The sequence below is a fragment of the Tympanuchus pallidicinctus genome, unplaced genomic scaffold (genome assembly GCF_026119805.1).
Source record: "Tympanuchus pallidicinctus isolate F22 unplaced genomic scaffold, pur_lepc_1.0 scaffold4, whole genome shotgun sequence".
Lineage (NCBI taxonomy): Eukaryota > Metazoa > Chordata > Aves > Galliformes > Phasianidae > Tympanuchus > Tympanuchus pallidicinctus.
In genome coordinates, this window is record NW_026294758.1 from 3,703,068 (window position 1) to 3,716,861 (window position 13,794).

Below are 13,794 nucleotides of genomic sequence, written 5' to 3' on the forward strand. Positions count from 1 at the left end.
GACCCGCAGCCCTTTATTAGACTCTGTGCTGCGACGTCCCAGCACGGGCGCGGTGCAGAAGGCCTGAGGGAGGCCGTCCTTGCCCCCTGCTGCTGGCAGCACCGGGCCCCTCACCCTGCGCTGCCCACAGGAGCCGCCGCCCTGCCGCGCCCTCAGCCTGGTGGTGAGGTGGTGACCGTGATGTCACAGTGGTGGCCATTGTGACCCGCGGGGCCGGGAGCAGAGCAAAGGCTGCCGGCCGGGGCCCTGCTCACTTCAGCCTGGTGAGGCGTGGAGAGAGGACGGACTTCCTCGACTCTCTTGTTTCTCACTGTGGAGGATCTTATAGGTTGTTTCCAACCTTGTGATTCTTGTGATTCTTGTGATGCCGAACATGGCGGAGAAGAAGGAGGAGGCCCCCGACTCCGGGGAGCCAGGTGAGAGCCCCGGCTCAGGCTGCGGCTGCCCGCTGCAGCTGCTGGGCCCGCGATGCCCCCTTCCCCTCCACCCCCTCCAGCTCTGCCCCTCAGGCAGCAGCACGGCAGGCTCGGAGCAGGCCCTGGGGACGGACGGCCCCCAGGAACACCCGGCCCTGCCAGGTGCTCACGGCTGCTCTCTCCTTCCTCTGCAGTGTGCGTGCTGTGCGGCCGCGCACAGGTAAACCCGGACATCTGCGGGCAGACATTTGCCAGCGGTGGGCTCTGTGCCCACGAATTCTGCTTGGTGAGTTCCCTCACGGGCCAGGGCTCCTGCCAGGGATGCTCCCTTCCTTTCCAGCCTCACGAGATCCCGCTCCTTTCTCTCCTGCAGGTCTTTGCCAACGGGCTTCTGCAGTGGAGATGCCCAGCGGGGCAAATTTTTGGCTTCCCCGTTAGCGCCATCCAGCACACGCTCCAGCTGGCAGGCCAGAAGGTGAGGAGCTGAACGGAACGGGGAGCTTGGTAGGGGAAGAGGCTCGCACCGGCTTCGCCTGGACCCAAAGAAAGCCATTGCGGCCCTTCCAACCGGCTCCGGGACAAAGTCCCACCACAGCAGACGAGCCTCGTCTGCCAGGCAGCTCTGCAGAGTGTGAGGCAGCGGTGCCCACACCCTGCGCCCTGCCTGGAGAAGTGGGGCCGGCCGCCGAGGCCCCGAGCCCACCGCTAACGGGGGCTGCTCTGCTCTTTCCAGAACTGCTTTGTCTGTGGCGGGAGGGGAGCTGCCATCAGCTGCGCGGAGACAGGCTGCGAGCGCAGCTTCCACCTGCCCTGCGCCGAGGACGGGCAGTGCGTCACGCAGCACTTTGGGCCGCACAGGTAAGGGCTGCCAGCAGCAGCCAAGCTGCCGTCCCTCGCTGTTGCTCCAGGGAGGAACCCGCAGCGACACCTCCAGCATCCTGCCAGAGCCAGAGCCCAGGCCTGGCGCTCTTTCCTGGTCCTCTGCCCTCCTCACAGCACTCCTCACCATGCCCACCCCTTCTGTCCTCCCGCCCAGGTCCTTCTGCTGGGAGCATCGCCCTCGGCAGGCAGCGGAGGCAGCTCCGTCGCAGAACACCATCTGCGTCATCTGCCTGGAGCCCGTGGGGGACTGCACGTCCTACCACACCATGGTGTGCCCGGTGTGCAAGCAGGCCTGGTTCCACCGGGGCTGCATCAGGGTAGGAGTCCTCCCCTCGCCCCGTGGGCACGGCTGGTGCTCTGCGGCAGCCAGCCCCCCCCGCTCACACTCACGCTCTCATGCTTGTGCTTCTCCTACAGAAACATGCCCTGCACGCCGCCACCATGCGCTTCTTCTGCCCTGTCTGCGGAGGAAAAAAAAGATTCCGCTCCCAGATGACCACCCTGGGCATCCAAATCCCAATCAGGTTGGTCTCCTTCTGCCCGGCTCCACAGACACTCAGGCACAGGTGCTGTGCCTGCCCAGGAACTGCCCCGGCAGGCCCAGTCCCTTGCCGTCCTGCAAGCGTTGGTCTCAGCTTCACAGAGAAGCTGGGAATGAGCTCTAGGGGGATGAGCAGGGATGCTCTGGATCTGCCTCACGCCTGGGTCACGGGAGACTCATCACATTCTCTCTCTTCTCCGACAGACGACCATCTTGGTGGGACGACGCAGCATACCAGCCGCTGCGAGAAAGGCACAGGCGCTGCGACGCCAACCCGTGCATCCACCTAGGAGGCAGGGAGAGGGCACACGAGCAAGGGTGAGTGACCTCCGCAGTCCTCTGGGGCTCTGCGTGGGATCTCAGCCTTGCAGCAAGGACTGAGCACCGGAGCCATGCCGGCTGCTCCGTGCCCTGGCTCGCTTTGTCCTCACAGCCACAACCCGTTTGCTTCCGCAGGCTCTGGCAGCTGGTCATCTGCAGCTCCTGCGGCTCAGAAGGCACACACTGGTGCTGCTCCTTCTGGGCCATGGGCACAAATGGCTGGGAGTGCGACACCTGCGCTGGCAGGAGCACCGGTAAGAGGCAAAGAGCTGCGTGCCGCGGGACTGGGGCCAGGCGAGGCCTGGCAACGGGTGCTCAGGGTGGCCTCGCCACAGTCTCTCTCTGCCCCATGAGGGATGGCAGCCTGTCCTGCCCTGGGGCTGCATGTTCACCCTGCTGAGTTTCCTGTCTCTCCTTACAGCCTCCCGCACCAGCGCCGAGCTTGCCAGCCCCAGCACTTCCAGCCAGGAGGTACCGGCGCCTTCCCCTGTCTCTACAGGACCTGAAGACAGCAGCTCTGGCCCTGCTACACAGGCAGCTCCCGGCCCATCCTGCAACTCCCAGCTGCCTGAGCTCAGTGTCCAGCCCAGAGTGCCGGAGGCTGAGCAGACTGCCACCCGCTCACACCTCTCTGAGGAGCGGGATGCAAGTCAGCAGCACCAAGGACACGGTGGGAGAAGACGGGCACCAGCTGCAGGCGCTGAGACCTCCTCCGAGAGCCCCAGAAGACGGAGGACCACACGGTCCTCCAGAACAACCCAGGCGTCTGAGGCCACAAATCGTCCCAGGCAGCGGGAGACCGGCCGCACAAGAAGCCGCTCCCCATTGCGAGGCCGGGCCTCGGGCTCCCAGAGTCGGCCCCGAAGACAGCGTGGTGGGAGCCGTACCACAGCCCGAGGTACTCAGGGCGGCACCGGCACCTCGGCCACACCAGCACCACCGAGGTCCTCGAGGCCTTCCCCTCCGCCTGCACGCAGAGGACGGCCCAGGCAAGGACAAGGGCGGGCCCCCACTCGAAGCCGATCCCCAGTGGGGCGTCGCGCTTCCACTTCCCGCAGCCGGTCCCGACGAGGCCGTGGGAGCCGGTCCAGGCAGCAGGGACCAGCCCGGGCACAAAGCGGCTCCCGGGCAAACCACCCGAGAAGACGGCCCCACGGCCAGTCCCAAAGACGGCGCTGATGCAGCCGTGTCCCATCCCCACGTGACGTGGGCTGTGGTCCCAAGCGGCACAGAAGATCAACCTTGAAGAGAGTCCACCCGTTCCACCTTCATCCTGCGGTGGACCAGCCCGGGCACAAAGCCGCTCCCGGGTCCAGCATCGCAGAAGACATCCCCACAACCAGTCCCAAAGTCGGCTTCCAGCAGCCGTGTCCATCCGCACGTGACGGTTGTGATTCCATCTTTCCCAAAAAATACACCTTCAACACCCTCCCCACATGTTGGCGTCACTCGTCTCTGTTTGTCCTGCGGTAGGCAGTGTTAGGAGCCGAGACCACGGGGTCGTCTTCTCCCCAGCACCTTCCCAGTTGGTTGTAGTGGCGTTATCTTCAGATCTACCTGTGTCCCTGAAGGGGGACAGCGGGCCCACAGGCCCACAGGCAGCATGTGCGCAGCACCCACAGCACACTGCAGCGGCAGGTGTGGGAGCTTGCGCAGGATGGCACAGAAGTACCGTCCCTCCTCACTTTGGAGACCAGTTTGCCCACTGGCAGTCTCCAAGGCCACAGATTTACCATGGGATCCTCCCTCCAGGCAACGAGCTTGCCCCGCAAAGACTCCATCCTGACCCAGATGGAGGCCCTGCCCAAGAATGTGGCTGTTCAGGTCTCCGGCTGCATGCAGTGCCTGAGCCTGCTGCTGCCTGGCGAGGAAGGCAGGAACTGTGTGAGCAGGTGGAAGATCTGCTCAGCATGGTGGCAGAGCTCAAGGAGGAGGTGGAGAGGTTACGGAGCATCAGGGAGTGAGAGCAAGAGATTGACTGTGGAGTAACTCCCAGGCGTGCCAGAGAGGAAGGCGCCAGGGAGGCAGCCCCCAGAAAGTGAGGGACCCCACCTCCTGTCACCGTCGGGCAGAAACGGGGGTTCTGAGAGATGGAGAGAACAGAACTGGAAGACAGCCCCAGCTCGGCATCGTGGGTGAACCCCTTCCTTGGCAACGTTACTTGCCCAGGTGCCCCTAAGTGACAGATGAGAGGCATTGTGGATTGAAGGGGAGGCGAGCGAGGAGGCACGGGAAGCTTTGCCTAAGACAGTGCCAAGGGCGAGGCGGCCGACTCTGCGTCTGCAGGCTGCCTCTGCTAAGACAGGCCGAAGGGTTGTTGCTGTAGGTGATTCCCTCCTCGCGGGAACTGAGGGCCCCGTATGCAGACCAGACCCGACTCACACGGAGGTGTGCTTCTCTTTGCCATTAACCACACTGAACCTATACTTTAAAGTATTTTACAATGTACTTGCAAAAGAGTTCCAGGAACAACCAGTGTAAATTTGGTTTGCACTCTTCCTGTGAGCAAGTGACTAGTTGCAACAATGCTCAGTTGGATATCTGTGTTGCATGGTCAATAACACTTTAGCTACTATTTTGCACATAAGCACAAGTAGTGCTTGGGCAGTGTTTCACTTGAGGGATTATGACCTGTTGCACAGCACTGGGGATAGTCCACAGAGCAGAGATAATTGCATAATTTCTATCCCTGTGTCATGATCCTTGGTCTTGCCGCAGTCACAAACAAGCCTCTTCTTATCTGACATATTTATATATCACACCTTCCATGAGTTTTGTGGCTAATTTAACAATAATAGCCAATGAAAAAGACATCTTTCATTGGTAAGAACTTTGTGTAAACCTAGCATTGCAATTAAATGCAAGCCATTATTGCAGCTACTTGATTTGCTCTAATGAGGTATGTATTGATTTATAATGAATATTTTCCCCAAGATTAAATGTAGCTTGGGAAAAAGGTTTAGAAAGCCCAACAGGACACAGGCTTCTGTTCCAGTTAAGCAACGAATTCACTTTTTCCACTCTGTAGTGGCTGCAAATATCTGCATTGCAGCTTACAAAATGAGATGGTTAGTTACCAATAGTTACAATTACCAATTGTAATCCCACACCTGAATCTACACAGTATCTCTGCAAAATACTCAAAATTGAAAATCAAAGTCAGGCCAATGCTCTGCATTTAGATAACAAACCAAATAGGACTGCACTGAGATCGTTCTCTGTGCACCTGGTTTGGAATAGAATGTGCTCTTACAATCGGAATGTCCAGTCCACAAGCAACGCAATGCAATTCTTCAGTGTGATGATCCATTACCCATCCATGTCACTGGTCGTGATAATGCATTACATAGAAATATCATAAACACTGGAAAATTGTGGTGTGTTGGTGCAAGCACTTAACTCAAAACCTGGGAATGGATAGAAGCAGGGGATCTTGGAGTGCCTGCACACACAAACACATTGCAGCTCAGTCTTGTTTCTCAGCGAATTCACTCTCAAGGCAGGGCCAAGAGCTGTATTTTCCATTTAGCAATCCAGTTTCTTTCCAGAGTTCTTTTCAGGACTGTGTAGCCTGAGTGTCTTATTTGAGTATACATGGCATGGATGGGATGTATTTCAAACATAGCTTCCAACATTCCAAGCCATCAAAAACATTGCAGCAATGATTACCAAAATTTAGGTAAGTACATGGAGGAAGTTTTAAGCTGATTTCTCTTCTCAGTTAACTTAAACTATATGCTATGTAACAAATTAAGAATTAGGAACATGTTCTCCTGCAAGTGAACAAATAAAAAAAACCTGCCATCTTACGAGACTGTGAATCAAAACAATCAGAGCCATGACATATCCTGTGAACTTCACATATAACGAAAGTCAAGCCATAAAATCTCCTATAGGACCACCACCCTTACATGATGAACAAAGCCTTGATAAAGATGGGGAAACTGTGTGGGGGGGCAGTGAGGCTAAGGCAATCCTTTATGCCAGTAGATTTCCATCTCTGTGATTATTTCTAGACATAAAGCTGTCCCTAGAGGTCTGCCTTCCTTCAGCTAATGAAGGACTGATCTCTATGAGCTCCTTCTTAAGATTCTTAAGAAGCTTCAACACCCATCTTGACTTCAACCTTTAGGCCCTTCTATCTCCTGCTCCAGGCATACAAGCTTCAGGTAGGTTTCAGAGACAGGTGCTAAGAGCAGTCACTAAGGGAGGCACCTTAGAGCTAGGTCTTCCAATTGGAAGCAGCTCTATGTCAGTAGGAAAATCATTCCATTTGCTGAAATACAAGCCATGTGAGATGCAGGTGGTGTTAATCATGATGTAAAAGTAAGCATGCAAAATAAAATTAAAATTATTTTGTTCAGTTGTAAAACCACAAAAATCTGTACTTCTCCATTTCTGAGGAAAATCACTTTCTTTTTCCTTTGAAAATAGACGTGCTTATCAATTTTCCTGGGGAGAAATTGTAAAACATTTTTAGTTTTCTCATAAGGCTCTGCTCAGCTGTTATTTGCCTCTTTACTCTTCCTGAGATAGTATGTTGGTGTTTGTTTTTTTTTCTGTGATAAAGCATAAACTGAACTCATTTGCAGTCAGTCTAATTTGCATTGGTGCCTGAGCAGAGCTTGATAAATAGCTCTGGAATTTAATGATGGCTTGGTTACCTTTACAGCATTTGAACAAATCAGGGCTTGTTTCACCCCTCCCTGATGCCAGAAAAAGAGAAAGTAAAACAAGCAAAGCCACCTAAGGCTTTCTTCCCCTCCAGAGCTATATGTAATCCCATAACACTTGAGACACTGTAACCACAGTAAACTCCTGTTCTTTAATAGAAGTTGGTTTAACGTCTTGTATAAAAAAAGCATTGTGTACACGCTCCTAGATTTTTAAGTCATGTTTTCCAGCTGATAAATAAAGGGCTTTACTGTACTATATGTCACAGTATGGTGGATTTAATGTCTAATATTAAAGACTTATGTAATTGGCATTTGACTTAAACAAAATCTCAAGTAGACCAGAAGTGTTATTTTAAACCCTGCTTGAGCTTAATAACTGAGCCAATACTCAATCTGTGCCAGATTTCATATGTGCCTGCCTGAATAGGCCATCCAATTTGAAGCTGACACACAGGTATCCAACCAGCCAATTTGCCTCCTAAGAAATCACTAGAAGCAGTAGCTATTTATACATTTGGAATGCCAGAAAGAGTTACTGTGATCATTCAGCCTGAATCATTGTGCAGGAGAAAATGTTAAATACAAGCCATTTTTGCATCTGATGTTGACTCCTTTTGACCTACCTCAAGTCCTACAGAAATATACTTTTTAATGACATCACTGAATGACAACAACAAAAGACAATTCTTTTTCTTTGCACATGTTGATACTGAGCCAGATACGCAGGCACTGAAGAGCTGGATTCACAGTAGATGGTATAAACATTTTTTTCAACCTTTCTATACTTCGTGTTCCTGAATGGTATAAAGCCTTTCTAAAGCTAACTCAGCAGAAAAATAAAATATAAATATTTAAGCACATTATATTACTCTATAACAATAACAACAACAACAAAAGGAAGGAGACCTGCAACCTTTAAAAATTAAAGACTAATTTCAGGCAGGAACACAGTCTACAATGTGTGATAATGTATAAAACATTTGAAGTCATAAAATAGTCTCTGTTTCATAATCATTCAAATGGAGACATTTTATGTAGCATTATATTTAACGTAAGGACTGTTTCAATATACAGAGACATATAAATTGTATATATTTCTGGAGAGTGATATTTAAAAGCTCAGACAGTGCCAGTGAAAAGCATTAAAAAGGCAGCATTGGAGGCCAATAACCTGGGTTTACCTGAAGGTCTGCTGAAGGTAATTTGGAGAAAGAGGAGCACATTGTCAGAGGAATTCTAACCTGAAAAGAACTGCAGGATGATGTGCTACGGCCAGAAACACATGAAGTTAAAATAGTGACAAAACTGGATAATTGGAGACCTACTTTCCTCTTCCTTCTTTTCATCTTCCCTTCTGGGAGCACCCGGCAAATGATAGATGTTTCTCTGAAAATCTGCCCTGTTTTAACTCTTGCTTAGGCCTTCATTGAAGGCTATCAGAGCAGACTGACCCTCAGTTTGGTGTATTCCATCCACAGTAGCAACCTTGTTTTGTGTGACCTCTCATTGAATTAAAGATCAGATGAGTAAGATGGAAAATTACAGCAAAGACAGAACCAATCCAAACCAGATACCATACTTAAAATGAGTAAATATAGTATTCATATATTCTTTGCTCAACTGTTTCATTTTCCATTACTAATTCTGTATTCAGCAATCAGGCATCTTTTCACTAGTAAATTATCTGGTGATATTCTCATCTCAACACAGCTATCCAGGTGTGTACATATTGGTAAGCGTGAAAAACACCATCCGGTCCTGCAGATCACTTGCAGGGCAAGCAGTGTTCTGCTTTCCACAACAAAATCACGGGTTTTCCCTTTGAGACACTAATTCAGATAGGTCTGTGAGGCTTCATCTTAATGGGTAATTTAGTCTTCCAAGCTTTGTTCAGTATTTTGTACTGCACTTCGTGCCGTACAAACAGAAAAATGGATCCAGAAAGTGAAGAACAGAGATTGCTAACTCTAATTTGTGATTAAGCTCACTGTTAAACAAATGTCTGTAAACATCTGTCTTTGCAACAACAGTCCTCACTCTGAAGAAGCCAGCTCAGGTGTGCCACACCAGCCAAATTAATGAGAGGAGCAGGTCCTCCTCTTTGCTCTACAGAAGGTTCAGACAAGCAGAACTGAAAGATTTCTCCAGTTCTCTTGAGGCTCTCATCTCTTATGCTTATATTGCTGCTGTTGTGCTGTTGCAGTTTTAAAATAAGGCATCCAAGCTAAGAAACACTGAAGAGTCCTTTATATTGCAAATCGAAACATATATCCCAGAAAACTCACACAAATATTCAGAAAAACACCAGCTACCACACTTTATATTCTTGACCCTCACCACGGCCCTGCTTCTTTCCAATCACCAACCATGTGCCTAAGGCTAGCCTTCAAAGTGCTTGCTCAGATTTGTCATAGGAAAGACCAGAAGCTTAAAAGATTTCACCTCTCACATTTCATCTCTTTTCTTTAGCCAATCAGCCAGATTGCTTTACTTTTCTCATTTTCTATTATGAGAATATCATCCTATAGCTTTGTGTTACTGAAATGTTTTCTCTGCGGTTCATTTGTCCATTTGCTGACTGCCAGAAACTCCTTGCAAAGCCTTCTCTGCCCCTTTGGGAACTGGTCTTCTGCCCAGTGCAAACAAGGATGTCTCTCCTTCTCTCCTCTGACTTGTTCTTGACTTGAACTAGAGCCTTTCAGTCCTTCACCAGATAGGAACTTGGAAAAGGGCTTTTTCTCTAACGTGCATGTGTATCTGCCAGAAACAGAGGCAGTGGGGAGGTTTATCACTGCACCCATCTAAAATAGGTTGTACAGGTGCTCTCTGAAGTGAATCAGGGCTCCAAAGTGGAAAAGAGTATTTTGCTTTCCACTTTACTCCAGAGGAAATGTAAATACCTGTACTCTGAAGAAAATCACTGTTGGTAGGTTATTTAGCAGGCAACCTCCTACCATCCTGTCCTGCTTCCCGCATTTGTCTGAAGTCCATCTTCTTCTATTGGAATTACTTCTATCATCTCTAATCAGTGAGCTTCAAGGCAATGTTTTTGTAGTTGGAAATCAGCAAAAACAACAAGCATGTCTAAACCTCTCAACCATTCACCTATTGCCAATTTTACTGCTGCTTAACCGCAAGGAATTCAGCTTTGCTTTGAAACAGTTCATTGTTTTGAGTCAGACTTTCTTCTAACTCTCCTTCATCATTTAAGTGAAAGTTCTGCCAACTCCATAGAGCTGGTTAAGGGCATAATTGTAATGGATGAATGTATCTGATTTCCTCACTTACATGTATGTTTTCACTCACTGTGTCTCAAATTTTACGCTCCACAAAGTCGAGGCCATATAAAGCTTTGAATTTAACATGCTGTAAGGAATCTTAGCCCAGACTTAAGAGCAGTTGAATGAATAGGAGATTACAAGAGGGAAGCTGTGGCTGTTAGAGTGAGCCAGACTTTATCCTTGACTTTAATGGATGTTATATTAAGCATTGCGTGGAAGCATGGATAATTGCTAGAAAAGCCAGTGTCTGTAATTAGGACAAATAGAACGAGGTGCATGCTCAGATTGACAAGGAAACCGTGCTTGTCTGCCAGTTCCCAGCCCAGAAACTGCTTCCATTTTGCGAGAGAGCCTTAAATTCCATGCTTTTAATGTAAATGTGAGAAGCAAGACAATGAAGAGATTAACATCCCCTTGAAAACTCATAACTTTTTTATCTAACCCGAAAAGCAATGCAAACCTCTCACACAAACACTTTCAAGGCAGTTTTACTTCAAGATACGATGTATCAGTGCAATATGAAATCACAGCAATTTCACTGACAAATGCTGACAGTGACCCCTAAATATTTCTTCCAGTCAGTGCGAGCTGAGACAGCACAGAGTGCCACACTGTCAGACTAGCTCCTTCCTCTTTGGAAGTTATGAGACCCCCACTGCATTACACCCACTGAAACAGACAAGTCTGTTTCAACCAGCAATATCACTATGTCAAAGCCTGAGTGAAGCTCCCAGAGGTGTAACTCTTGAACATAAACGTGACCTGGCCCAGGAGGACAGCATGCCCTGATCAGCAGAAAGCTCCCCACTCCTACAGCACTGCTACATCCTTGCTTCTCCTCAAAGGCTTAGCTTCAATGGAGTATGCTGCACCCTGGCAGGTGCTTGTGCTCACAGACCCATGTCCATACACAGAGGGATCTGCCCCAGCATGTCTACATTTAAATGTAGTGCTTTCTTGGCACAATGGGAAAGCGACACTTGTCTTTCCTCAGTGCCAAAGAGAAGCTTGTATTACTTCTGACATGTATGATGTTATGGTACCCATCTCCCTAATATCTAAATGATCCCTAAAATTAAAATCTTCCTCAGATCAGAGCTCCTGGAACAGCACATTCTCTTTCTTTGTGCCTTCTCTCCTGTGCATTACTGCAGGCACTATGGCTAAGTGGACAGAGCCACAAGCAGACAGAATGCTAGCAGCATTTTCTTTCAAAACATGGAGGAAATAACTCAATTTTCTTGATGAGTAAATGGAGAATCTATCATTGTTAGGTTCCCCACTTGCACTATTATTTTTATTTTTTTCTGAAATACATTACAGCTGTTAGCTTTTAGAGACTGCATTTGTAATCTTTCACTGATGTGCAGCAAGTAGAAATAGGCAGTTTGAATGTTTTCCTAATGGTGCCTTTTAATTCTCTGAATCAGAAGCTGTGCAAGCTGACATATTATATTTACTGAAATTAATATTAACTATGCAAATCTTAAAATCCCACTTCTTGTACCTGTTGCTCCTGTGCAATAAGCACAGACAAATTTTTAATACTCTGCTGTTTCTTATACTAAAAATCCCATTGAACAAGAGAATATTTTAATATTTCATGGTTATTTTTTAAACATACAGAAAAGAAACACTGGAAATATTTATTTTGTCCTACCTTCTAAATGCTTTTCATAAAACTTGTTACCAAAGCCTTGATTAAAATATGAGGAAATGGTGAGGGAGGGAGTATGGATTAACCATAAACATGTAGTGGTGGACCAGAATGGGAGCACATCTTGCATGATGTGCCCATAACAGTCCTGGAATGCTGCTTCTAGAGGACAGCAATCAAGAACATACACAAGAGCATAAAACATTGAGAGAAAAAAATCCTGTGCACATTTCTGTGATTTTCAAAAGAAACTTTAAGTCCCAGGCAATGCTACAAAGTTCACCAATAGCATGAGGTTTTCTCTCAGCTGAAAATTTCTACAACTTTAGGTTAATAACATTAATTCAGTTCTCAACAAAAACAATAAAACGGAAAATGAAATGAAACAAGAAACCTATTGCAATATAGCTGTGCTAGCAGAAGGCAATTTTTCTTGGTGCACCTTGCCTTGTTTGGAAGTTATGCCTTGTCAACAGAACAATTTCCTGATGGTGTGCCCTGTATTCCTACCAAGAAAGCACAGCTAATCACAGGAGAAAAATCCTACAAAACAGAAACCATTTATAGATGTCTTGTATGGAAAGGCATCAGGAAGAGTGATGATCAGTGATAGACTTGACAGAAAGAAGACGACGGGAAGCAAAGAGAGATGAGAGAAGGGCTTTACATGACATTTTGTGGGTTGGGTTTTTTTGTTTTTTGTTTTTTGTTTTTTTTACATAAGCTGATTGTGGTTCTAATTTAATTAGCTGATACTAGTGTTCATTCAAGTTTTAATTAGCAAAACATTCCTACTAATTATAACTCACATTATCATGGAAGGACGTTAATTTGTGTAACTGGCAGTGCTATTAATGCCCATGACTGCTATGGAATATGTTCTCCGTGGCTAATGGGAGCATTCTCTATATTAAACTACTAGTCTACTCTTCTCCTTACTGCCTTGGCACCATCATCCAACTTTGCCTGCTGGTTGCACAACTGCAGGCTGGGTTGCACATGCATCAGTAATGGAAGAACCAAGTCAGCGCAAACTACTCTGTGTAGCTGAAACTGGACAAAGTAGGACATGAAGTGGTGATTAGCAAGCAGTAACTTTGCCCAGTGCAGTTGAAGGGTAGGAGAAGCCCATTACCCATTGCAATGCAAACCAATGTTATGTTTACCCTCCAGCTAACACTCGGTCAACTTGCAAATTGCTAGAGGTGTTTGTGCACTAGTAGTTGACTGCTAATCCACAAAATGCTTTCAAAATCATGTGTGTAAGGCTGACTTTAACCCAGTAAATGCAACACTCCGCTAATGTGGGCACTTCATATCTGCTAAGAACCATAATGCCTGAAACATGTTTCCCTGTTGCCTGTTTAATTCAGTTTATTCATAAAAGAATGCAGAAACATAAATAAGGCAATTCACTTGGGAAGTACTTACATGTATAAATGTACTCCTCACATCAAACATTTAACTGATGGTCTATCATCTATGTAGCTATTAACTAAAATACACCAGAGGTTCACTTGTATTAACAGAAAGCAAAATGCAAACACAAAGGATGATTCTTTTCTAAACACTGCCTTCAAATTTTAAAAGAACAGCAGCCATGTATGCCTATCTCATACTAAGAGCAAATACTAGAGGAGGGGAGTACATGCATCCACAAATCTTTCAATTTTATCTCTTTTTTAACTTGGTCTTTGTAGCTTGTGTCAGTCTTTTGAATGGAAAGAGAAAAAGGACTTCAAATTTTTTTCCTCTTAAATCCTTGGTTGTGAGCATTCTTGTTGAGCTTTTACTATAACAGACATTTCAATGCTTTTTTTTTAAAACATTTTGTATTTAAACATTTGAGTAAAGTTCTAAATGCTGACTGCTGTATTTCTTTCATCCTCTACTTGGCTACTGAATACCTTTGAATGGATGGCAAATCAAGGGAGAGCATAGCCAGAAAGCATTTCAGTCTTCTGACTGGTAGGGTCAGTTTTCCAGAAATCCTGAATGCTGAACTGGGCTCAAATCTGCA

The 13,794-nt window shown here is 47.3% G+C and overlaps 1 protein-coding gene across 1 annotated transcript; it reads left to right on the forward strand.

Moving 5' to 3' along the window:
• Positions 1 to 364: 364 nt before the first annotated feature.
• LOC128089678 (PHD finger protein 7-like) lies at positions 365 to 3,339 on the forward strand. Its single transcript, XM_052701333.1, has 10 exons — positions 365 to 416; positions 611 to 702; positions 790 to 891; positions 1,150 to 1,274; positions 1,453 to 1,615; positions 1,716 to 1,822; positions 2,044 to 2,157; positions 2,296 to 2,414; positions 2,582 to 2,649; positions 2,923 to 3,339. Exons 1-10 carry the CDS (start codon positions 365 to 367, stop codon positions 3,337 to 3,339), a joined length of 1,359 nt encoding a protein of 452 aa, XP_052557293.1.
• The last annotated feature ends 10,455 nt before the right edge of the window (positions 3,340 to 13,794 follow it).